The sequence below is a fragment of the Panthera onca genome, chromosome B3 (genome assembly GCF_046562875.1).
Source record: "Panthera onca isolate mPanOnc1 chromosome B3, mPanOnc1 haplotype 2, whole genome shotgun sequence".
NCBI lineage: Eukaryota > Metazoa > Chordata > Mammalia > Carnivora > Felidae > Panthera > Panthera onca.
Genome location: NC_138344.1, coordinates 69,004,959 through 69,031,284, shown reverse-complemented (window position 1 = coordinate 69,031,284; position 26,326 = coordinate 69,004,959). Strand labels below are relative to the sequence as shown.

Sequence of the window (26,326 nt, the reverse complement as noted above, 5' to 3'; positions counted from 1 at the left end):
TAACATCAGAGAAACAGTTTTCACATAATAAAATAAATCCCTTTAGCCCTTCCATCTGGAAGACTCCATGCAGTTTACATCATGACAAGGTGGAGAAAGAAGTGGTCTCCACCACCAGCCTCTCCGTTTTTATTATTGTTGTTATAAAATATACCTACAATCCTCCATGCTGGGGAGAAATCCAAGGCAAACTCTCTAAAAAGCTGGGTTACAGGCGGGCCTGGCCACATTTCATCAAAGACACAGTGAATTCCTGGACTTAACTGTTCCCTGTACAGGGGTAGAGAGGGTTGCTGAAGGAGCAACCGAAACATAAGAGGACGCTACTAACATTTTCAAAGGATTTAGGAAAAAAAATGCTTGTTTTGTGAGATTTCATTTCTGCCTGGCTGGCCCTGGAGACATGTGCTGAGAACAGAGTCCTCCCGGAGACCCAGTTAGCACATGAGGCATGGGCCTCTACCACAGAGGAAAGCCGATGCCTTTGGATACTTCACCACTTCTAGGAAACAGACAAAAATCCTGTGCATTTTTGCCTTCTCTACTGGGCTATGAATTTCACTTTTCTGCCAGGACTTTAGTGGCCTTCATACCCACGACTATTTGACTTAAAATTTTGGCTTCTCATTCATGAATTCTACTTCCGAAGACACTAGTCTGTTTTCTCAAGAGTCCTGGAGGACCAGGTGTGTGCCTCAGAGGTCATCATTCTTCACTATCTTCAAAGACTCCAGTGGGAAAGCTCAGGAGGCCAATTGGCTCAACACAGGGTCACAGAATGAATGATGGCCAAGAAACACAATCTGCTGAAAGCAAGTGTCAAGCCTAGGAATCGTCTGTTAGCTCATAGTCCAAGGGAACATTTATTTACATTCAGAAAATGCCTTTCCAAGTCAGTTTATTTTTCCTGACCAGGTGAGGATGGTTCATACTGATTTGCAAGCTGATGAAGCAGAGGCTGATATTCTATCACCAGCTTTGTTTACCGATCACAGGCCCGACCTTGTTGACTCTGCAATCAGTCTGAGGATGGGAGAACAGCCACATCGCCAATGACACCGAGTCAAGTGTTAGTGGTCAACGTTTATCCAATCTGCACTTATACTCTGCCCTGTGTTGATGGAGTACATTTCAGAAAAGCCTTCACATATTTTTGACTGCAGAGTATAGACTGACCACACAGATAAGGCAATATGCCCATAACTGGCCTCTTATGACATCTTTAGCCAGTGCCCTTTCTTCATCTTGAGGGTGATGACACTGTGCGCACGGATTCTCAAGTTACATTTCTGTAGCTGATGAAGAAACAAAGTAATTTTGGGGCCATCCAAGTACCTCAGTATAGATACATTGTTTGATCTGTTGATGGATTCTGAGTAAAGCATTTTAGAGACCCTCCTTTTCCCAGGGTTCCTTTACATCCTCACAAAGAATCCCACCTCATTAAAACTAAGAGCTTCCATATGCTAACTGGGCTGACTTTAAGGTGTAAAATGGGGAGTTAAGGCAGGCACGGGGCACTAGGGAATCACATGTGTTTTCAGTTTTTCTGCTTACCTTGACTGCCTTAATAGCCCATGATACTACATGCAGACTGTAAAGGCACCATTTATGGAAAACTCCATTGGAAAACTTGGATCATGGGTGTTCGTGCCACAAGGGAGCACAGCTGAGGGAGGAAACCTTAATTCCCATCACTGGCTCCCATGCCAGAAGAAAATGACAGAATACTTACCTGGGCAAGTTGTACAGAGGGGCCATCCTGAAACAGGCCACCACTGCCCGTTTCCGTTGCTTTGATAACAGTTTGTGCCAGACTGCCTTCTTGGACCTCAAAGGCTGTTCGACCTGAGAAGACATCACAAGGGTAGGTGCACACCAGGCTAACTGGGTGGCAGGAGGGAGTCACCTGCAGCTAAGACTTCGCAACCCTTCAAGAGTTCTGATTTCTCAACCACAGCCAGCCAAAGGTACCCAGCAGCAAATTATTCAATTTTTTTTATTGTTTATTTATTTTTGAGAGAGAGAGAGAGAGAGAGAGAGAGAGAGAGACAGAGTGCGAGTGGGGGAGGGGCAGAGAGAGAGGGAGACACAGAACCCAAAGTAGGCTCCAGGCTCTGAGCTGTCAGCATACAGCCTGACATGGGGCTTGAACTCACGGACCGTGAGATCAAGACCTGAGCTGTAGTCGGACACTTACCCAACAGAGCCACCCAGGCGCCCCTCAGGAGCAAATGATTCAGTTTGTGGAGGTCTTAGGTTTTCTGCCTTCTCCTACCTGTTTTTGTAGGTTTATTGCCTAATAGAAGGTTTACAAATGGGTTGGGGGATTTGAAGGGGTCATTGATCTAAAGGCAAAAATTTGTAAAAAAAAAAAAAAAAAAAAAAAAAAGAAAGAAAATAAAGAAAGAAAACCTCTGAGGGAAAAGCATTGAGGAATCTGCTACCACCAGGCACCAAGATGACATCTGGAGGTGAGCTGGGATGATACTTGTTCCTGGTTTTGGGTCTTATGAGAACATTAAAAAAATTTTTTTTTTTACTATTTACTTATTTTTGGGAGACAGAGAGACAGAGTGCAAGCAGGAGAGGGGCAGAGAGAGAGAGAGAGGAAGAGATACAGAATCTGAAGCAGGCTCCAGGCTCCGAGCTGTCAGCACAGAGCCCAACATGGGGCTCGAACCCATGAAACGCGGGATCATGACCTGGCCTGAAGTCGGATGCTTACCCTTAGACTGAGCCATCCAGGTGCCCCAAGAACACTTAACTAAGAGCTGAGTGTAGAGATCAGCTTTCTAGTCTCCAGGGCAGTCTCGCTTCCTCAGTCCTCAGGGCAGATGTGCCTTACCTGCTCCAGATGGAAGACAGCTGCGGAAATTCTCTGTACACGCTCTACGGTCTTTTCTGGATTGGAAGGTTCTTCACTCTTCAAAACATCTTTGTAGAGGTTCAGCTGCCACTTTACTGCTGGGTCATCCGACTGCAAATTAAAGCACACAGGAGGTGAGCAGCACCTCTTGCACTGAAAAAGCCTTGACTCCTCACGTGGTTTCAGAGCACCTGAGACTCTTCTGTTACTGCTTCTTTCTCATTTTCTCTATCATCTTCACCGGAACATTGTAGATGCTACATAGAAACTTTGTATTCTAGCCTGTATCTCTTAACTCGTCCTATTTCCATCCCTTTCTATCTGTACTGCATTCTAATTTCCTGAAATCAACCTTCCAATTCATAAATTTTCTTTTCAGCTGTGCCTAGCCTGTTTTTTGACCTACAAATTGGATTTTTAATTTTAATGAATGCTTTTAACTTTTGTAATCACTACGTGGTTTTTGTCAATCCCATATCTACTCTCCTTAAAAAAAATGAAAGAGCAAGTGTTGCTTTATGGCTACCATAGCTATCTTTAGCTCTTTAAATATTTATCAACCACACTAATTTTTAAATTTCTTTCTACAGTCCCTTAAGCTTGAATTCTTCTCTTGCTTACATCTTCTGATTCTCTAATGATGGTGGATTTTCTTTCATGTTTTTTTTTGTTGTTGTTTAAACATGACCTTGTCTTCAGGTGGAGTTTTATTTATTGGCATGTTAGCCTGTATTCTAAGAGGTGGAGAGTCTCCAAGTGGTTTTAGGGTTGTCTCTATAGGAGATTTATAGGTAAGGTTTAAGGCTAATTTTATGTAAGTTTCTTGCTCTGCATTTGTGCACAGCATGGGTAATTAGGTCCCACACTCTTCTTCGTTGAAGGCTATTAACAACCCCAGCGTCTAAGACACATATATGGTTCAGAAAGCTCTATTAATTTTCCCAGCTGCATCAACTTCTCTTCATTCTTGTGATTTACAGTGTCTTGTTTATCCTGGCACTTGGGATATCTTTTTACTGCCTTTTTGTGTAGCGTATTTTCCCCACTATACCCATATGTTTGGGGTAGAAAGAAGTGGCTCTTTGTGTCAGCCTAATCCCGCATTTTAGGGCGTATTCTGCCTGAGGAAAGAGTTGTTCAGATTCACAGGCCTGGAAAAAAAAATCTCAGACAGCCTTTAAAATCCAAGTGGTCCCCCCCCCCGCCCCCCACCCCCGGTTTGTACCAACTCCAAATCTCTAGATCAGGCTGTGCTAAAACTCCCCCACCCCCCACGTGTCCATTTCACTGTTGAAGAAGCCTCACAGTCAGTAAATTCTGAGACCTGATCTAACCCCCCTGCTATGGCTGGATGTTTATACATGGCAGGTGGGAAGGCATGCTTCATTAAATGCCTCTTTGCATCCTCTTTGTAATAGCAAAGGAAAGAACAAAAATGAAGGGCGAACCCTACACCCCCCCCCCCCGCCCCTCCCCCCAATAACAACAAAAACTAAAGGCAGAGAGCTAGTCCTACCACTTAAACATCAGTACTGGGAGACATTTTTTTAGAACACGTTAGAGAGAACAGGAGTAAACTAAATGGGAGGAGGGCCCCCTACAGCCAGAGGGAAGACTGCATGAGTTCCGTCTTCCTGCCACATCACCTTTTCCTGCAGGTGCAAGTTATTCCGCACATGTTCTTTCACCTCTTCATCGGTGTCCCTCTGTGGAAAGAGACGTTCAGTTTTATTCCTAGAGGTCACTATGGAAATATAAAGTAAGGTGCAGGGATGTATGGGCAGCACATGGGCAGTTTTGCCGTGATCTTTTTTTTTTTTAAGTTTATTTATTTTGAGAGAGAGACAAGAGTGAGCAGGGGAAGCAGCAGAGAGAGAGGGAGAGAAAATCCCAAGCAGGCTCTGCACTGTCAGCTTGGAGCCCGACACGGGACTCAAACTCAAGAACTATGTGATCACGACCCAATCGGAAGCCAACAGTCGGATGCTTAACTGACTGAGCCACCCAGGCGCCCAGCTGCAATGTTTATTATAAGAACAAAAGAAAAATTATAGACTTGTCCTAAGGGCATGTGCTCTCAAACCAGTTTTTTAAAAAAATTTTTTTAATGTTTATTTTTGAGACAGAGAGAGACACAGCATGAATGGGGGAGGGTCAGAGAGAGAGGGAGACACAGAATCTGAAGCAGGCTCCAGACTCTGAGCTGTCAGCACAGAGCCCGATGCGGGGCTCGAACTCACAGACTGTGAGATCATGACCTGAGCCGGAGTCGGATGCTTAACTGACTGAGTCACCCAGGCGCCCTAAACCAGTTTTTTTAAAATTTATTATTTTATTTTTATTTTTAGGGACAGAGAGAGAGCAAGTGGAAGGGAGGGAGGGAGGGAGAGAGCACGAGAATCTTAAACAGGCTCCATGCTCAGCACAGAGCCTGAGGTGGGGCTCAATCCCACAACCCTGGGATCATGACAAGAGCTGGAATCAAGAGTCAGATGTGCAACCCAGTAAACCACCCAGGCGCCCCCAAACCAGTAAAGGTGAGAGTGTATCGCCTGTGTGCACCTTGGTTTCTGTTCATCTGTCGCCCTGGGAAGGAGAACTAGCCCTTCAGGCTCTGAGGAGCTGCCACCACCAGTATTCCACACTCAGCCAGAGCAGACGGGGGACTTACATAGCTGTATCGTGACTTTGCAAGGGAGATTAGCTCCTGATCGCCTGGCGTGCACATATTCAAACCAATGGGCAGCATTTTCTTGAGCGCAGCCACGATGAGAGAGGTCTGGATGGAGTACAAGTCTCCCCTCCGCTTGGTCTTCTTCCGTTCCTGGTCCTGTCCTCCAGACTAGGAGATGAGGTTGAAATAAACAGAGGGGCTCAGTGATTCTGAGAGGAACAGCCTCCTCTTGGAGGCAGCCTGCCTCCTTGTGGCCCTGTCAGTACAGGGGGTGCGGGGGGCTCAGTACATGTCAAAGCACAGTGAGAAGAGTGTGTGAAACACAACCGGGTGGCCATAAAGGACCAGCACTGGTCCTGCGCCCTCTCCCTGTGCACATGCTCACAGAACCACGTAAGTGGACACACACCACGGACACCTGCAGTCTTGGCTCACTCGTTTCCGGGCCCAAATGAACAAATAAACTGGTGTCTTTCCAAAAGAATGGTTTGATAACTGATGAGATGACTCCAGGAAAGAACTGAGAATCCTGATGCTGGGGCATCAGTAAACACACGGAAGACGTTCTACGTTGAACTGCTCTGTTGCCAAGGCTGAAGCCAGTGTTTTGGAGCACCGCATCCCGCTCAACCTCTACCCCGAGGCAGTGCAAATTCTCACCGGAAAACACAAGTCCCAAAGTAGGGCTGCTTTGGGATCTGGCAGGGGAAAGCTCGGAGAAACAATGAATAGAACTCCCCCAGTCTGCGACAGTCCACCCTTCTTTTGCTTAAACTGAATCTACCCAGTGAAGTCCACCCACCGGAGTAGTAGGTTTCAGAAGAGTTCAAGGCTCTGCACTGAGGCTCTCAATTGAGAACCCTCAGTGTCCCTGACACATGGCCTATGGGTAGACTCAAGGACACAAGCCCTGCAGTGACTGGATTTTTGTGAGGTCAGCCTCTGAAGGAGCACACTGTCCACCTGCTACCTCACTTGCTAGACTTTGCGTCAGTTGGGCAGGTGCTTAATGGAAGTGTGGGAATGTCGGAGAGCCAGAAGCAGGGGCTGTGGAGGGAAAGACACATGGAGCCCAGTGAAGCCTGGCTTTATGAGGTGCCTGTGAAATGTTTGCAGGAATCAGGGGGCAGTACTGTGGTTTATGACGACATATAGACACAGGGCTCTGGGAGCAGCGGGAGGCCAGGGGCCTCTCCCGGAACTGGCAGTGTGAGACTTGGGACCCTGAGCTGGAGCAGAATTCATCTTAGGAGGCACAGGTTTTCTGAGAGAAGAGGAGGGTGAGAATTAACACTGCCTTGGGACTGATCTCTTCAATTACTTTAAATTACCTTTAAAGTATGAAAGAGGATCGTCATTATTAATGGACACTCTTAAAATGGATGTGATTGCCTTCACCCAGCCTGTGGTGACTGTACCTTCAGGTGGTTACATGACAGCAACCACAGCGAAGCTCCTGGCCAGCAAAACTGAGGCCGGCCAAACACCACCAGACAATTCTGCTGGTTGCAGGGCACCTTGTGCTGGGTGCTCCAAAACAGCAGGTCAGGCCCAGGACAGCAGGGGGAGGGGGTGGTCAGAAATAATGAGCAGTGGGTAAGAAAGGAGCCTAAGAGAAGGCAGCTTCGTGTGTTCCAGAACATGGTGGAAAGTGAAAGCTGGCTCCCGCAAAGACCGCGAAGAGGTCTATCATTTACTGAGTGCTTGCTAGGTTCCTTACATGTTCTACCATCAGGCATAGAATTCTAAAGGTCGTGCCTAAGGCAAAACTCCTTTACGGTCTACATTCCCCTTGAACATCATCCATAAAGGACAGAACCTGGTTTTGTGTCCTGTACTACGAGGTGCCCTGTACATATAAATGTAAAAGGTAAATAGTAACATGCAGTATGCAATCAAGTAAATATGCAAAATGTAATGAGGCGGATTTGATACCCGAGTCAAATAATTTCTTGCTCGCTCTATTTTATTTCGCCAATCTCATGGTGTTCTTGTTATAAATGCTGCATGTGTGATGTGACTCCAATGTGCCTGCTACTTAAATAAAACATTTCTAATCTTCCCAATAACTCTGATACACAAACAAATCCGTTATATAAGTGAGAACATGATGCTCAGGGAAGGTAAAGGATTTTTCCAAGGTCATACAGCAGGTGAGCATCTGAGTCAACATCCAGACCCAAGTCTACCTGGCCATGGCTCCATTTTCCCTCTTTAACTAAGGGCTAGTGACCTAGCTCTTGCACGTCTCCTTTTCTCTGTCACACAGCCTAGGGCAGGGAGCTTGTGACAATGGCAGCAGACACACATTAATGAACAGAGAGAAATATTTCCAGGTTCTCATCTGTATGGGTCACTGGAAAGTCGTCCCAGGGTTTATTCCACCATATGCACACTTCGTGCAAAAACACATGGTTATCTGATTTCAGATCTTGAAGGTGAGTCATTGGAAAACTCTTTGGGTCAAGGGAGCCTTGCATAAGAGGCAGAGGTATACAGTGTGAAAAACCTGGGGCCACTGACAGCACAGAGGACTCTGACCCTGCATGGCACAGCAGAGGAGTGAGCCTCCTGGGCTCTACGCCCTGTCGGCATCCCTATCTCTGTCAGTGTGCTGGCTGCAGAGTGGGCAGCTGGGGAAGGGAGCAGAGATAGCAAGGAGACCTCGGTTAGGGTGAGGCTTGGCTGGCTTCCCCGGCTTCCCCATTCCAAGGGTGGGTAGGCCTACATTCACTCTTTGACGGGCAGGTGTCTTCCCTGGAGCAGGCCTGGGGGACCTCCAGGTGGGAAGATCCATTCTGTACCACCCCCATGGTGATCACAGTGCAGAGGGTGGCCAGAGCCTGGCACCTCTAATACTACGACAGAAAAGACACGTCATGCATTTGACCTGTACCTTTACTTGCATGGCCTGTGTGGGAAGACAAAAGAAAAGAAACAAGGAGAAGAGTCAGTCAGTAAAAAGCAGGGGTCCAAGGCATAAGGTAGCACATGTTAGTCATAGCTTCTTAGCCCCCATTTGTCAGCCAGCACAACCGAAACTCAACAGTTCTGGAAGCCAGTTGAGCATGGCATGAAAAGTGAGCGGGAGGTTAGTATGGAGGTTAATTTGGTCAAGAGGACTTACACCCAAACCAAGCAAAACACCCCTGAGTCAAGTTCACCTTGAAGATTAACCTCCCTGAGCTTATGCCACTCAGACCCACGTGGGCTTCTGGTCTGGCCGCCCACACGAACCTTTTAGATCTAGAGCCTTTCCCCTCCCTTTCCTCCCTCCTTTCACCTGGGTGGGCTGTAGATAATCTGTCATGTAACCAAAGACCCCATTTTCTTTCTTCCTTCCACCCACCCACATTATCACCTTCAGCAGATCTGTGGTTGGGAAAAGAGAAGGAAGAACTGGGCTAAGGGGCAATGTGTGTGCTTCCATGAAAAGGAGGTTTGCTAACAAGAAGTCCTCTAGGGGCACCTGGGTGGCTCAGTTACTTAAGCGTCCGACTCTTGATTTCAGTTCAGGTGAGAGCCTGCTTGGGATTCACTCTCCCCTCGCTCTCTGCCCCTTTCCTGCTTGCACACACGCACTCTTTCTCTCAAAAGAAGCAAACATTAAAAAAAAGAGAAAACGTTTAAAAAAATAAAATAAAAATAGGCAAGCCTGCACCATGTGAAGTTCTTATCCCCACTAAAAGGTTAAATGAAGGCAAGTCAACCCAACATTAGGTATTAGGGGGAAAGGTGAATTTCTGCAAGCCAGTCTGAGAATGAGAAATCAAGAGAGAGAAAGCAAAGGAGGGAAGGCAATGAGAGGAGGGAGGAGGATGGAGGAGGGGGGAGGTGGGTAGGGTAGAAAAGAGTGAGAGAGGGAGGGGAAGCCCTCCCCCACCCCCAGGGGGAGACAGAGAGCTGGAGAGAGATAGAAAGGGGGACAGGTAGGGAGAAGGGGAGAAAACGGGAGCTGCACAAGAGCAAGGGGAACAGAGACTAAGTGAGAAAGGTGGGCACTGGAGGGAAGGAGGAGAGACTGGAGTAAGATAAGTCTGAATACCCTTGAAAACCTCAAAGATGAGCTCACAACTCTTCTCTGTCCTTTTTCAATACACCAAATTCACACTCATGGGGGGAGAGGCTTTAAACAATGAGGCACTCTAATATTTCCTGCCTTCCAACCCTTTTTTACTCATCATCTTGGGCAAGAGACCCACATTTCTTGGGCTAAACATGTTCTAACTTACCATTCCCCTCCAAGGAAGCTGCTGCCATTTTTACAGAAAACAAAACAAGTTTAAAAACAAAACAAAACAAAACAAAACAAAACAAAAAACACTTGCTCAGCTTAGTTACATTTAGCTTAACACATATTTGCAAACTGGTGTTATATAAAGAAAATATACAATGAGCTCTCCAAAACAACTTGCTTTCGCTGCCAGAAAAGGAACACATCTTTGAACCAATCTTCAATGAATCAAGTATAAATAGTGTGGCCCACCGTATATTTTGTTTCTGCCTCCTTTCCATTTGCAATGGCATGTGCAGTGTGTGTAGGCATGCAGCATTCGAATACACAGATCTCTGCCAACAACCGCCATATGCACTGAGGCCAAGTTCAGTTATACAACACCAGAATTCAGTTAAGAGTGGAGATAAAAGCAAGCACAGGTGACCATTCAGATTAGGTAGCAGAGAGAACATCTAATTTCAGGGAGGAAAAGGCAGTGGAGATTGAACTCATAGTAAGAATACCTCCTCATTCTCTCAATATGTAGTTCTACGTCCAAAGAATACCAGAAATGCCTATGAGTTGCTATTTATTGGAGGCATGGTATCTCTCCATCTGAATGAACGTGCTGCATTTATCTCTATCCTAGAGATGCAGTTTAAAGCTGACTTGTAAACACAGCATCCTGGTAGAGCTCGGAGGAGGCAGATAGTAAGCTCAAGCCCGTTCTATAGATTGGTAAACCGGGGTCCAGAAGAGTTACGTGGACGATGCAAGGCCAATACCTTTAGTCAACAGCTGGGCCAAGGGTAGGACTTAGCTTCCTTTCAGTCTCTAGTCCTACTTACTACTATACTTTGTGTCTCAACTGAGGCAACAAGATCAACAGGCATATTTGTCACCCTAAGGAGCATGGTAAATGTTATTTAACACCTGTGGCCTGTCCTCACATTCATCACACTGTAACGTTGACCCTTTTCCACGTAGCTCAGGAAAAACTGGCATCCAAGGTCAAGGGGAATTAAATGAAAGTGTTTGTTCCTACAAACGAACCTTATCAAAGATGCACAGATTCTGAATATGACCATCCTCTGACAAGACAAACATGCCCTTTTCCTTATTCGGCAATATGAATGAACAGAATTTCCAGTTAGTTTGTTAGTAGGTTAGTTTTGAAATGTCATCCTCTGTCACCTCATCTCTTTCCAAGTGTAAACCTAAGGACTCTAAGTAACCACTCAACACCGGAGCATTGAGATGTCTTTGCCATTTCTGCTCATCTGGGATCCAAATCCTTATACCAGAGTCATTTCCATTGCTTTGCTGCCATCCGCTGACAATAACAATGGGTGCTAGCTGGTTCAGTGCTGAGCCCGTGGATCTAACCCAAGGTGAAGGTACCATAAAATCTATCTGGGGTTTATTGACTTTCTGTAGATGGGTGGAGCCAAAGGAGAGCCAGTGATGGCTGTAAGAAGGCTCTTCAGAGGGAATTTAACATAAATGTCCAAGGATCAGGAGTCTGAACAATCTTATCTTTGTGTATCTCACATGAGCAGCAGACACGTTTGTCAGAAGTTGAATGCAAAATGAATTCTGGAAAATCAAATAAAAATCATCTAAAGCACAAAAGGATCCACCTTATATAAAGTTCCTGTGCAGCAAAGATTCCTCTTGAATATGAACATATACTTCTGATCTCTCTACTTTGTATATGCACAATTTTATTTGTCAAACTTTATTCAGCAGTGTACACCAGATTCTAAACTCTAAGGGTCAATTTTTGGATGCTGGAAGAAGTGTGAGTGTCAGCGTAGCTAAAAGATAGAAGGTTTGGAAAGTTCAGAGAGACTTCAGCTAACCAGAGCTAGGCAAACATGGTGAAGTTTTGGGTGAAGTTGTCACTTTTCGTTGTTATACTGTCCCCTTGTCTGCAGTTTCACATACACAGGTCTTCATCCCAAAAGGTTATTTGGAAAGATGCTCCAAAGGCTTTGCTACAAACCCAAGACTGTCATCTTTCCAGAATCGATTTTCACTTCTGAGGGTCCCCATGCACACTCCACCTTCATGTTCCTCAAAGGCAGTACTGTACCAGCAATGAGAGAGATGTAATCTCAGGTATGTCACTCATACTTGACATATACAATCAGCCCTCATTGAGGCACACTTCTCTAGGGAACAGAGTCAAGAGTAAGCCATAACAGCTGGTAACAAAAAATCACATTGCATGTATGTATTTACACCTGAACGAGTCTGTCTGAGAATTCTTTACAAACACAACAGCAAAGCCTCCCTTTGCAGAGCTGACTCAAGAGGAGCTGGGAGTGCAGGTCCCCATCGTGTATTCCTGCTACACACCTCCCTAGAAGTGACTCTTTTTCTCAGATATCTGGTATGCCCTCTTTTAAACATTTCCTGCGGGGAATGGACAAATGTTTGGGTTTCTGAATGCAACCCACATGGAAAATAAACAGAAGGCATTAAGAGGTCAGCACAACTGAAATCAAACAGCCGCTGGACGTTCCAGAGAGGAGGAAAACAAGCTTACTGTGAGAACAAGTGCTACGGAAATCTTCAAAGCAAGGTAATTTCCTCGTACCTAATAAAAGGTGGCTCTAGGCATGTGCAGTTTGGCAGCTTCACCACACAAGAAGTAGTTCTATTTTCAAACAACTAACAGCAGCTTCGGTTTTGGAGACCTCTCGAATGCCTTAGGCAAGTCTTGAAACTTAAACTTTTTGACACACAAGCAGCTATTTATTCATAAAATGTGATGACCATGCTTATTTGGGAGCAGTTCCTTCTGGCTCATTCTCAAAGAAACAACAGTAGAGACTGTTGGTTTTTGTGGTTTGACCTAAATGCAGTATGGAACTAATCGCTTCATACACCCAAGATACATAGCTTAGGTCAAGATTGAAGAGTCTTTGGAATTGATTTCTATGGACTTACTTTCGACATCTTGCTTTTGCTGTCTCCAGTTAAAAATGCCAAATTATTAATTTCATTCTGAATCACAAAATTTTGCTCTTCCCTCTTGAAGTTCTAAGTGGGGGGCGGGGGAGAAATAAAAAAGCCAACATTACAAGAATGTTTTCTGAGGTCTGTACCTTTCACAGCCATCTCTAAATCCAGGGCCCACATGTTCCTTACGTGAGATTTGCACCACAGGATGAAGACCTCTGCCACCATGCGGAAGAGCTGGTCAGAATCAGCATCGGGACTTTTGAGCCAGTTCGATCTGAAGTAAAAAGTAAATTGACATGCATATGAAATTCAGCAATGATTAAAAGAGTCACACTAAAAATTCTATCAACTTTGGGTGTGTACACTTATCCAGATAAAACTACATTCCCACCCAGAGGCAAACTTCAGAGAGACTAAATATCAGTACACTTCTTACATGCTTGTAGGCATGTAATTAATTGTAGATACTGCTGAAGGACCTACAATAATCATTTCCATCCTTACCAAAGGATTCAAGGGTTATCTTAGCAAACAGATGTCAGAGAACATTTCAATTTTGTCAAGGGTAGTTTTTTTTTTTTCTTTTTTTAAACAGATGAGGTGATTAAGGTTACACTCTGTTTTGGGACAGGCCTCCTTTAATCCCTAAGGCTAGCAAGACTAGACTTGGTCACTATAACACCTAATCTTGTCATTGACACTTGACATTGTCAAGGCTCTGAAATATGGAGCACTCTAAAACCAGTTAAGGCCTCACACCCTTTCTTCTCAAAGCCAATTTTATGAATGAAATTTGTAAGGCAATAGATTTTCCACTGCTATTTTAAGTATATAGGCAGAAACCAAACATTTCCTATGTCCTCTGAAATGGTTTAGAAATTCCCTATTTATATAATATGTAATATAAAATTTGTAATACGTAATATATATATTTATATATATGAAATTTATATATAGTCATTTCATTTTTTTTCTTTTTCTTTTTTAATTATAAACCAGCCCAGGTTAAGAATTTCACAGTGGTGGCAAGAAGGCAAAATTGCAGAAGAATTCAGTCACTTCTTACAAGTTGGTGTATCCCTAAGTATCTTACATATTTGAGTTTAATTATATTTTGAAAGGGCTAGATATTGCCGTTTTCAAATATCGGTGCAGAGTAACACAGTACAAGTTAAACTGTCTACCATCTTTCTTTGGTTAAAGAAAACTGGTTCTCATGAATGCTCTGAAAAATCCAATGTCCCTTATTAGTGCATGCAGAGTAACAGCTATCAAAAGCCAGTTCCCTAAGCCTTGGGACATTGCTCTGAATTGCCGTGGGCAGCCTATACCTTCTGCCCATTCGTGGAGAGCAACAGGATAAAGAAGAAAGGTGAAGACTCATGAGGCCAAGACTGTCTTTGGACCCCTCTCTCAATGCCTTACTGCTGAGGCTGAGTTTCAGCCTAATAGACATTCTTGTCTCATCTTTCTTGGGTTCTATTTCACTAGTCTTTCCCGTACATGGCAGACATTATAGGTTGCCTACCCAAAACTCATCCTCCTCTTCTTAGGAGCAAAAGCCCATTTTATTCAGAGTGGCAATGTGCCCTGCTGAAGACCACGTTACCCAGCCTCCCTTGAGGGATAGCTACTATGTAACTAAGTTCTGAACAAAGACATGGAAGTGGAAACTGCTGGATGGACCTTCTGGAAAAGCTCTCTAAAAATGCCTCGGATAGCTGAGGATGCCTGTGCCTTTCCCCTGTTGCTTTCATGCTTCCTGTCTGGAATGAAAATATGATGGCTTGAACTCTAATTGGCACAGTGCATCATAAAGTAACTTCAAAGATGGAAGCCAATGTTAAGTATGGAAAGACAGAGGAGTTAGGCTCTCTGATGAGGAGCAATCATACTGGCCCTGGAAACCTTTAGATTTCTTTTATGTGTAGAGATTTAACTTCTCATTTCTCTAAGCCACTGTAATCAGGTATCCATTATTAGCAGCCAAATGCAATCCAAACTTGAGGCTTGAGATTGGTAATGCTTTCTGATTTCATTCATATGATTTTTCAGAGGTGCTTTTTCTGGATCAAACGTCAACTTTGGTCACAACTGCCAGCCATTCATTCCTCAGTGTTTAGCTTGAAATGAGCTTTGTAAGTGTGCACTATTCCCTGAGTGGGAAGAGGTGAGGGGTCACATACCATCCTGCCATGGAAAAGGACAGCCACAGGGCATATGGGCAGCAGGGGCTCTGCAAACAGGTGAGGTCAATATTCCCTCACAGGAGACAGAAAAGGATTCTGATCCCTTCGCCTTCATATAGGAATGCAGTTTCAAGTGAATAAATTTTGTTTTCAATACCCTTCTTCTTCTAGGAGGCAAATCTTCACTCTCTATTTCTAGTGAGGTCCTTCTCTCAGGTTTAGAGTGCTAGGTGTGAATGAAGAATACCTCATTACATGTTTCCCCAGGCACACAAACTCTCTACCTCTCTCAAATCAGAGGAAAATGGCATTGGCAGGTGAATAGAAGATCCTGACCTTACTCCTCCTATTTGCCCTTCTCCTTTCTGCCCCCAGATGAGGCAACCCGGCTCATCTCCTGCCTGCTCCCAGTCTCCCAGAATCCAGATCTCTCTCAATATCCAGACACCTGTCCTTTTGGAGGTACCGAACTGATATATAGGTTTTTTTATTTTTTAATCATCTGCACTGTGTGCTGCCAAAAGGCAGGTGGAACATTCTAGGCTGTAGGTGGGGAAGAAGATTGGTTTTAGAGGCAATGGGGGCGATGGCTGAAGCAACCCCAATGGATGAAATTACCGAGCATGTTAAGAGAAAACAAGAACAAAATAAAATCTTGGATGACTTCAAGAGTAAAGAGAGTGAGATTTTCACTTTCAAACTGACAAGTTATCAGGTTTTCGAAGAAAGTAAAGCCAGTTATCAAGCTTTCAAAGAAAGTAAAGCCATGCTCCTATGTCCATGGTCAGGTTGTCGGAGTTAGAGCTGAGGGCTTATCTCAACTTTATTCCTAAGCCTCCTGCAGAGGACACAGCCCGAGGCAGTCACCGCACAGCATTTACTCAGATTCCCTTCTGTAGTCTGAGAGATGGTTTTTCACCCCAAGCTGCACGTTTAAAGGTGCTCATTTTTGTGTTCCGAGTGTTCCTGATTGCCAGAAAGGAGGCTGAGAAGCCATTGACTCTGGTGGAGAGATCTGTTTAACCTGTGCTGACATATGTCCTGCACAAGGAGATAGCCAGCTATTTTGCCCAGCTCCGACCACACTATACCTGGAGTTCTTGCTTATTCTGTATCAGCTTTGGACTGAAGATTAATGAACAGAAGCTTCTGTTCAGAACAGTGTTCCAAATGGCAAAGAAACTTGAAACATGGCCATGACTGGGCCGAAGAAAGTAGAAAGGTTTAATGTGACCAGGAAGAACAGGGAGGAGGACAGGACAAGATGGCTCTCTTCAGTATTTAAAGAGGTGCCATGAGAGACTGGAACAGTTTTGTGAGAAAAGAAAGGGGGTATTTATTCATCCGGTTACAGGTAAGATGAAGTGACCCCTCTTCTTCCTGCCAACTCCACACTCCCATAATTCCAAGCCAGCAATTCTACTGGTGAAGAAAGTACTCAAAGGTAAAGGCATACACCTAAGAAGGAAGTATTTCTAAGCTAGGCTCCAGTGGCCATAACGTTCTCTGGTGCTCCGTGAAGAACAGGCTGAAAAATCGGGATGAATGAATTAATGATGATCTCAAAGACTCTCTGACATTGCCATTTTTAGCAACTGTCAAACAGTGTGTAAGGAGAACACACTCTATCTTGAGTTTGATTGTCAACAGTGACAAATGCAATTAAAGAGCTATTCCAGGAGCAACCTTACTCTGCTTTCATTTTTGTTTTTACCTCACACTCTGACAAATTCCCTCTCTAAACTGCTAATGTCATTATACCATCGGAAATGACGAAAACGATGATCCTCAAACCAGAGTTTGTTTTGCGAGAGTAAGGTTTCCCACAGACAGCTAAGGGATTTTATTATGTATATAGTAAATGTAAAGCATTTATTTTGAAAGGCTAAATATAATTAATTATTTTAAACAATAAGCACAATTTGCCTTCTAAAATAAACGCTAAATGGGCATATCCAGACCTATTGCCTGCCCATGACAGAATGGCTTCCAACCCAAAAGTTAGCTATGCTCCCCCAAATAGTCCTAAGTCCTTTCAATATCTACAACAGAGTATTTTAAAATTAAACCTTTTCAAATTTACGTGTTAAGGACTTTAAAGAGGGCGCAGTATAATAAAAATCCATTTGGTCCTTGCTCTCCCCTAGGATTAATAATCCTTTGTTCTTCTGCTTGCTCACAGACATTAGCCCCCACCATGTCCTCACCTTCCTCAACATGCTGCTGAAATTCCATGGTCAATCGTTACGAATATTCTCTTCTATACACTCTCAACTCCCTAACCTATTTCTCTTTGTCATACTCACACTGCAAAACCCCGACCTTGGTTACATCCAACGCTTTTCCTACTCTGGGCCTGGCTCTGGGATGAACTGGCTGGAGAAAAAGACAACCTGGTGATGGGTCTCACTTTAAGTTCATGACCACAGATCTCAGGTGGGGCCCTTAATGCTGCCTGGCAATCACATGACACTGTTCTGACCCATCTACTCTCTCTCCCTCTCACTGGCTATCACCACACACTTTCTCTTTACTCCTCAAACCTCCAAACATCTTCTCCCCATCCTCAATATCAGCTGATGATCCTGCTTCCTACTTTACTGAGAAAATGGAAGCTATCAGGAAAGGACTCCTACAGACCCCAGACATAGTGTGTGTGTGTGTGTGTGTGTGTGTGTGTGTGTGTATCTGCCAGCATCAGCACCTACACTCCCTGCCCCCCCACTTGTTGTTGTGGATAAACCATCTAATGCTGACCCTTGCCTGTGTAGAGAACGTTGCGTTAGAAATTATCTCTCTCACTCTTACAAGATAAATTTCCCCTTCTCTACTAGATCATTCCCACTAATGAAGAAACAAGCTGACAAGTCTCCCATCTTAAAAACTCTTCTTTTGACCTTACTTCTACCTCTAGTTAGCATCCTGTTTTTCTGTTCCTCTTTGTAGTAAAATTCTTTGAACAAATTGTCTGTACTTCTCTCTCCAAGTCTTTTTCTCCCATTTTCTTCCAACTTACTCCAAAGAGGCTTTACTTCATCTCTCCATTCCAACTGCTCTTGTCAAGATCACCAATGACCTTCACTCATCATTCTTCCCTCCTGGAGACGGTCTGTGAAGTTGGCACCCAGGACATACCATTCTGTTGGGTTTCCTCCTGTCTCATGGGTTGTTCCTCCTCAGCCTCTGCCATCAGTTCCTCCTCTTCTGCCTGACCTCTTGATGTTGGAGAGCACAAGGGCTCAGTCCTTGGAACTCTTCTCTCCCCCCACAATTCTTTCTCTCATCCAGTCTCATGTTCTCCAATATGTTAATGACTTCCAAATTCCAATGGCTACAACAGAACTCTCTCCTGAACTCTGGACACATATATTCAACTGCCCACTCAACATTTTCATTTTTATATTGAATAGGCAACCTAAGTGTAACATATCCAAAAGTGATTTCCAGATATTCCCCTTAAAAAATGTCTGTACCCACAATCTTCTCCTACTCAACTGCTGGACGTTCCATTCTTCCATTTGCAAGAATAATCTTTGACCCTCCTTTCTTCTCTCATTCCCAATTTGGAAGTCCTAAGGGCTCTAACTTCAAAATAGACTCAGAATCTGCCATCTTCTATCAACCTTTATTGCTACAACCCTGGCTCCAACCATCAAACTTTTTTTATTGTGGTAAAATACAAAATTTGCCATTAGTGACATTTAGTACATTCATAAGGTTGGGCAGCCACTATCATTATCTAGTTTCTGAACATTTTCAGGACTCCAAAAGGAAACCCCAATCCCATTAAGCAGGTGCTTCCTGGTCCCCCCTCCCCCCAGGACCTGGCAACCAGTAGCTGGCTCTGTCTCTAAGGATCCCCCATCAGCTCTTGACTGGATCATTGTGAACCTCCCAACTGGTCTCCTCATCCCCCTATTTGCCTCTATGCTGTGCTCAAAAAGTGAATCTGATCACATCACAGAGTAGCTTAAAGCGTCCACCAACTTCCCTTCTCAGAATAAAAGCCAGAGTCTTCACACTGGCCTCTAAGGGCCTACACTCTTGGCCCCATATTGCTTTTCTGACATCTCTTCCCTTCCTCCCTACTCCTCACTCTCCTCCACCCCAACATACTCCTTCCTCAGGGCTTACTCCACATGTTCCCTCTTCCTGGGAATATAACCCTTCTCAGACCTGCATGGTTTCCCACTTCATCTCTTTGCTCAAGTATTGCTTTCTCAGTAACAGTATATCTATCTATCCATCCATCCATCCATCATCTGTTTAAAATGTTTATTTATTTTGAGAACGAGCAAGAGAGAACACATCAGTGAGCGGGGGAGGAGCAGAGAGGGAGAGAGAGAATCCCAAGCAGGCTCCATGCTGTCAGCACAGAGCCTGACGTGGGGCTTGATCCCAGGAACTGTGAGATCATGACCTGAGCTGAAATCAAGAGGTGGATGCTTAACTGACTGAGCTACCCAAGTGCCCCAGTAACATTCTATTTAAAACTGTGACTCCACCCACCTGGGGCACTCTTAATTCTCCTTAACCTTGCTTTGTAGAATTTACTTATCTAAGTAAAGTATATCATTAAGTATGTAAGTACTTATTTTGTTTATTGTTTGTGTGCCTTACTTTCCTACCACAATGAAAGCCCTTAGGCCAGACATCTTTGTTTTGTTCACTCTTGTCTGCCAATGCCTAGAACAGCACTTGACATACAGTAATATCTGTTGAATGAATATGTGACAGAACAGCGGAGGGGAAGAAGTGAGTTACTTCTGCCCCAATCTGACCAATTCCTTCTTAGCTACAGTAGCATGTGAGGATGGAAGGGGTGGCCATGTCATTGACCATATGGAGTCGCTGCCCAAGGAAAGCGCAATCCAGAGGTCCTACACCCGGAATTTTCTCTTGGAGGGGCTGGGGTGGGTGGGGGTAGGAGCCGTGACTCCCTCTCTCACCTGTAACACAACCCCACACCACCTTTCTACTCTGTGGACAGGCTGCCCCAGGTCTCCCACATACCTGTTGTTGTCCACGTAGCGGATGAGCATGGGGTAGAAGGCGTAGAGGTCTCTGCAGAGGACTGCAAACTCATCCAGGATGAGGAGCTCCGCCTCCTGAGTGTCTCCTTTGGTGTCGGCCTTCAGCTGCTCCTCCTCCTGCACAGTCTTCACAGCCTTTTTCTTCAGCTTCTCCAGAGTTGGGATGAAGTGGCTTTTCAGCAGGTCCGGCCTGGCTTTGCTGATGATTGGCTGGGCATACACTGTGTTTGCAAACAAAAAGCCTCCCCCTCATTTCACACATTACAACAATTAATAAAAGGAAAGAGGTGATCCTGAAAGGTGAGGCTGTGACAATCCATCAACTCAAGATAGCCCCTGACTCTTGTTCCCTTCCTTAGTGGCCCGCTTGCTCTCAGGAAGCCACAGGTGGGGAATGGAGCCACAGGACAAGGTCCCTATTCCTGTTCTGCTTGTCCAGGCCACAGGGAGCCCCTGCCACCCCTGACCTTCTCAGGCATGCCTGCTGTTTGCCACACCTCTTAGCTCCTTATCATAGTCTTAGCACGTTCATCCTGGTTTGGGCTTACTAACAATATTACCAATTCCTTGAATGGAGCCTGTTCCCCCTAATAACCAGCTCTGTGCTGAGCCAAAAGTAGGCACTCAGTGCTATGCTTTCTGGTTATTTTATAGAAGAAACTCCTGTTAAAAATATATTAATCCACCCACAGTTCTCACTCTCTAATGTTTGAAAACTGCCAACTTGCTGCCTGGGGGGCTCCTCTGGGTCCTGAGGAAGCTAGATCAACCAATTATCTGGTATAATGAATGGAGGGAGAGGCTGGGGTGGCCACCAGAAGTCAAAGAGCAGATACAGTAATCAGTGGAACTTGGGACTGTGATTCTGGGCCTCTTAAAGAGCAAGATAAAACTTATGTGTCGTACCCTTTCCCTTAAATGGAATATCCTCTTGATCCAATTCATCATAAAGATCAGAATCAGAGTAATTATAAAAGAAATAAGTGAAATAAAATTAATAAGAGTCAAGAACCAATGCCAATGTGCATGGTGTATGTTTTGTGTATTTCAAGGTTTCTTTAGCTTAGGGCGTTTCAATCGGAAATAACCTACACTTTTTCTTTTAAATCTGCCTTATTTTTCACTTTCACAAAAATGACCATTGCAGAAAAAGGAGACGAAGGCAGCTTTTGCTGAGATGCATCAACCAAGAAGCCGAAACTCAGCGCTTTGAGAGCCATTCACATTCTATACCTTGCCCTGCCCGGAGGGTTACTTCTGCTTTGGACCCGTAATCAGAATGGCTATTCCAGATGTGGGTGAGATGGGGTTACAACTTAAAATCACTTTTTTTTTTTTGGTGCCAGCAATTAAGTGGCCTGAGATATGGATACCCCTGTGGAGTAACAAGTCAAGTTCAACTGCCACCAGCACCCCTTGTGCTGTGACATCTTTCCTCTCTGCACCTCTAGGGAGCTGAAGGAGCCTGTCCTTCCGCCTGCTTCTGTCCCTGAATCCCTCATGAATTACAAATTAGAGCTTCTCAACAAATTGCCTTGGGGTTGACAATGCTCTTGGGCTAATGGGTCAGAAAGGAACCTCAACTTTATTTACTTATATTGTTCACAGAACCCTGCACCATCTAGTAGCTATGGGCACCTATAATATTGATAATTCCAGTCTCGGTTCATTTCAGAGACAGGAAGGGGGTAGGAACTTTTCTTCCTTGGTCTTGCAGAGGAATACCTTCTCATTTGCCTGGGAAGATAAATATCTAAGGTTGGGTTAATAGCTCCCTTTGGCCCAGTCACTGTGTCTCCTGATCCAGGGGATGGCATGGGTGAAAATGCCACCATGGAGCTGTCTACACTGTAGGTTGATGAAAGGCAATGGCTTCCCCTTGGCTTCTGTCTCCTCAGACTTTGCTTTGACAAGAGGACACTAAATATTCATGGTTTCCTGACTGTGGGAAGTATGGTTATTCATTTTCCAAGCCTTTCCTTTTTTTTTTGAGCTTGCTTTAGGAACAGAAAATCAGCTAACAAAATTCATTAAAAGCCTATTGCATGCAAGCAGTTCTAGGGGGACACAGATATAATAAACAAAAATCCCAAAGTGATGCTGCTGTGAAGCTAAATTAGAGAGTGTCTTAGAAAGCATAACGTGAAATACAAATGCTAGCAATCTGAGTACAGCTCAGATGGGAGTGAGTTTTCTACATGTACAAAACACACAGAATCACTTACCAGGAAAATATCCACAATTATTACTGTAAGAGCAAACGGGAGTCTTAAGTACCAAAAGCAAATAAAGCAATGAACATCTGAGTCAGGCAGAGTGTATCGAGAAGGGCTTCCTGGAGATTCGAGGGACTTGGCTTAGGTGAGGGGTGGGCAAGAGGCATTTGCTCTAGGAAGCTCTCCAGGGGAAAACCTTTTTACTGTTAAATAGCTAAGATGGGGAGGGAGACTAGTTTAAAGATGGACTAAGATGAAAAGAAAACACAGGCACCCTGGCCTTGTGCTGGGGAAAAGAGGCATTTGTGGTACCTGCGATGCGCTTCATCCAGGATGCCTCGTCGATGCCCAGGTTGTTGTTGATGATTTTCAGAATGTTTCCCAGGATGACACTGAGGTGTTCAGAGGTGACCTTGGTGCACCAGGGCCCCGTGCTGGGGGGCAGGTGCTCTGGCCCCCGCTCCCACCAGTAGGACAGGTAGTTGCACAGCATGGGCAAGATCACCTCGATGACGTGGGGCATCTCCGTGTACCGGGCCCCTGACTCGGCCAGGTCGCTGATTTCCTTCATCAGGCCTTCCAGCTGAGGGATGTCAGGACACATCTCTTCCACTGTGTCTGGCATCCCCAGAACTGACCAAGAGGGTACAGGAAGAATACAGGGACAGTAATTCAAAAGCACAAATAATGCAAACTTCCCTGTCTTCCCCACCCTTCCTTTGGTCTTGAGACATTAAGTTTCCACCCTCGAGCTCCAGATGAGTGAGCACTGGATATGGGGGAGTTTCTGTCCTCAGGTGTTTGTGTAAAGATGGTGGCCTCCAGAGGCTGGATTATCTTCCCAGATGCCATACTCAGGATAGAACACTTCAACTTAATGCCAAAGGAGCATCACAGACAGATGAGGGACATTTCCTAAGACTTCTCTGAGATAAAGCCAGTCTCTTGACATCTCCCTCTCTGCCCTACTGCATGCATAGCACAAAAGACAATACTAGAAGGAGAAAAGCAACTAATCTGTGTTTAGTTGAAAACATGTAGAGTTCAGTCATCTGGATCTCTGTACTGGTTAGAAAAGGAAAAGAAACCCCTCTCATCAAATATTCCTTCAGCTGGACCAGAGATAACATTACCTTCCATAGGTTGAAATTTGGTGGTGGTGGTGGGGGAGATTGTATTTGAATTAATTTCTGCATTTCCAACAGAAGTTATTGATGACCTGTGCCAAGACTTCCTGTCATGCTTAAACCTTTTTGTTTCTGAAGGCTTCTATGTGAGGAAGAGTGATTAAGCCCCACCTTTTCCTCACACTGAAGACTGAGGTCACTTCACTGAATGCGGACAGACAGGATGATGTGGCAACAGATGGAGTTCAATGTGAAATTGAGGAAGGGTGTCAGATACAAGAATCAAAAACAGAAGCAGCCAGGGGATATCCATCCTGTTCTACAGGGCAGACAAGGAGAGACTGGAAGCATCCTGAGGTTCTTAAAGGGTGAGAAGATTAGCAGGGACTCTGAAAGCAGAGCAAGCCCACAGCTCTGTCTCCTCCCCTGCCCCCCATCTGCCTACTTCACCTGGACCCAGGACACACATCCTATGCAGACTCCACCCACAAGCCAAGCTTCTCACACTGCGGCCAAAGCATCAGGCACCACAGGGGCGAGGGAATCTGAGAAGCCACAGGAAAACGGGGAGCACTTTTCTGGAACATCAGTCCCACTAGATGAGTCGAGGAAATTATTTTTGATGCTTGGAGAAAAATGCCACGTTCTCATGAATTTCAAAAGACAAAGTGGAAGACTTCAAATAAAGTCTTATCTTTTGTGAATTGAGTTATGCCTGCAGGCCCTTTGCCATTGCGGTTACCGCTGGCTGGAAGTCTCCCTTCTCTATCATTTAGGTATATAGGAACTGAAGGGTTAATGAGTAAGAGAGGTCAGACAAATTCTGTGGCCTTTAGAAATACTGGTCAGTTGAAAGGAACCATTTTGATTTCTTCCTTGATTGTACTTTTCGGAGCAGAGATATAGGACAATGCTGGCCATCGTTGGAGACACTAAATCTGCACCTGAGACAAGTGAGTCTATTGGATGGCATGGACTGTTGCAAAGCAAATGATACGCAGGAGCCTCCCTGCTATGGAGGAGGCCCCATGAGTTCCTAGCACTCTTTGCTTAGTGACGACTTTTTGCTGCTATCACTGTGGCTAAACATCTCTCTTCCTTGAAAGTCCTAAGGGGACCAATGTCCTTTAAAATCCAGACAATTCTGGGCCCCTGGGTGGCTCAGTGGTTAAGCCTCTGACTCTTGATTTTGGCTCAGGTCATGGTCCCATGGTTCCTGGGATGGAGCCTGGGGTCGGGCTGTGTGCTGACAGTGCAGAGCCGGCTTGGGATCCTCTCTCTGCCTCTCTCTCTGCCTCTCTCTCCCCCACTTGCACTTGCCTGCTCGCTCTCTCAAAATAAATAAATAAATAATTAAAAAAATTAAAAAAAAAATCCAGACACTTCAAAAGGATTAGTAGCATGAGAGCCAGAGAATGTGACACTCCTGTGATTTGCAAGGGAAGGGAATTATAAGGGTCAGACATGGCTTACTGCCAGTGGTGGTCATGTGCAGAGAAGAAGTCTAGTCTGTGGACACTGCAGCAGAACAGCCACCGGGGTGACATCAACATGGGGGTCTGGAGGAGCCTCACAAAGTAATTTTACATATACAAGAAGTTAGAGACCGGGAAGTCAAGTTGTAATTTTACATACACAAGAAGTTAGAGACCAGGAAGTCAAGCTTTTTATCTTGAAACTCTGCACGTAGAACAGTGCCAACTGCCACAGATGCAAGTGAAGTTTACAACTATTGGCCGTAACATTATAATTAAGGCAGCTCAGGGTTTGTGTTTAAATGTCACACAGACAATACATCACCATGGACACTTTCTTCCCCTACCTAAGAAAAGAGTTGCTTGAGGGTGCTGCACTGGCATCATTATAATGACCTTTAAAAGTTATTTATATGTAATTGGCCCTTGAGTGAAAGAAACGTTTGTGACTCAGATGGTGTTTTATACTCCTAATGCCACATAACAAACCCAAAGAATGAACGCTGCTGAAAAACAGCCTCGGCTCGGTCCTATTAGAATCAGACACAAGGGGTGCCTGGGTGGCTCAGTTGGCCAAGTGTCCGACTGACTCTTGGTTTTGGCTCAGGTCATGACCTCACGGTTTGTGAGTTCAAGCCCACATTGGGTTCCGTGCCGACAGCCTGGAGCATGCTTGGGATTCTCCGTCTTCCTCTCTCTCTGCCCCTCCCAACCCACACCGTCTTTGTCTCTCTCAAAATGAATAAATAAACTTAGGAAAAAAAGAATCAGGCACGAGACTGTTGGAGTTATCATTAGAATATACTTCCCTTTCATCTCTAGATCAGTGGTTCTCAAAGTGGGGTTGTCCCACCAGCAGCATCTGGAAACTTGTCAGTCCCGATCTCCTGAGTTAGAAACTTTAGGGGTAGCATCCAGCAATCTTTGTTTTACTAAGCATTCTGAGTTAGCTTCTCAAGTCAGATTTTCTCCACCAGGCAGCTCTTTCATAAGGCGGCATGGGAGAGCACCACCTCTTTGTGTAAACAGACATCTCACACGGGACCTGGGCCACCGCTCTCTCTGGACGACTGCTCCAATAAGGGCATGGAAATAAACTGGCTGGTGACTAGGGTATCTTGTTTGATAATCTGATTAATGGACCACTGCCGCCCATAACCAAAGGTTTATCTAGCTTTGAATACCTAGAAGATACTAGTATTCACCTTTTCTAGGCCTATCTTAATTTCTGGATGAATCAGAAAATGCTCCAGGGTCTTACAGAAGAGTTACTAATATGAGGAAGTGCTGGCAAAACACCAACTGTCCATCAATAGAGATGTCCCATTGACTGAAGCCTTGAAAAATCAGCTCATATTTCTAAACCAAAGGCTCACATCGTTTGTCACCCTATACATTCCTCCCCCACCTTGGTCCCTCGGGGCCACTCACTTTGTATAATGAATGAAGTCTGCTTTCTTAGGGTCCATCAAGCCTTCAGTCATTCTCTCGCTCCAGGCTAACCTGATTATCCCAGAATACATATTCATGTATGCTCTACTTTTCAAGAGCCGCACT

The 26,326-nt window shown here is 44.8% G+C and overlaps 1 protein-coding gene across 1 annotated transcript in view; it reads right to left on the bottom strand.

Moving 5' to 3' along the window:
• Positions 1-26,326, bottom strand: part of RYR3 (ryanodine receptor 3) — a 524,410-nt gene that overhangs the window by 46,833 nt on the left and 451,251 nt on the right. Inside the window, exons 66-73 of the mRNA XM_081795893.1 lie at positions 22,480-22,800; positions 19,932-20,172; positions 12,916-13,003; positions 12,715-12,807; positions 5,541-5,711; positions 4,516-4,575; positions 2,849-2,980; positions 1,736-1,848 (exon numbers count right to left, since the gene is read on the bottom strand). Of these exons, the coding sequence (XP_081652019.1) occupies positions 1,736-1,848; positions 2,849-2,980; positions 4,516-4,575; positions 5,541-5,711; positions 12,715-12,807; positions 12,916-13,003; positions 19,932-20,172; positions 22,480-22,800 (1,219 nt within the window). The remainder of the gene's footprint in view (positions 1-1,735; positions 1,849-2,848; positions 2,981-4,515; positions 4,576-5,540; positions 5,712-12,714; positions 12,808-12,915; positions 13,004-19,931; positions 20,173-22,479; positions 22,801-26,326) is intronic.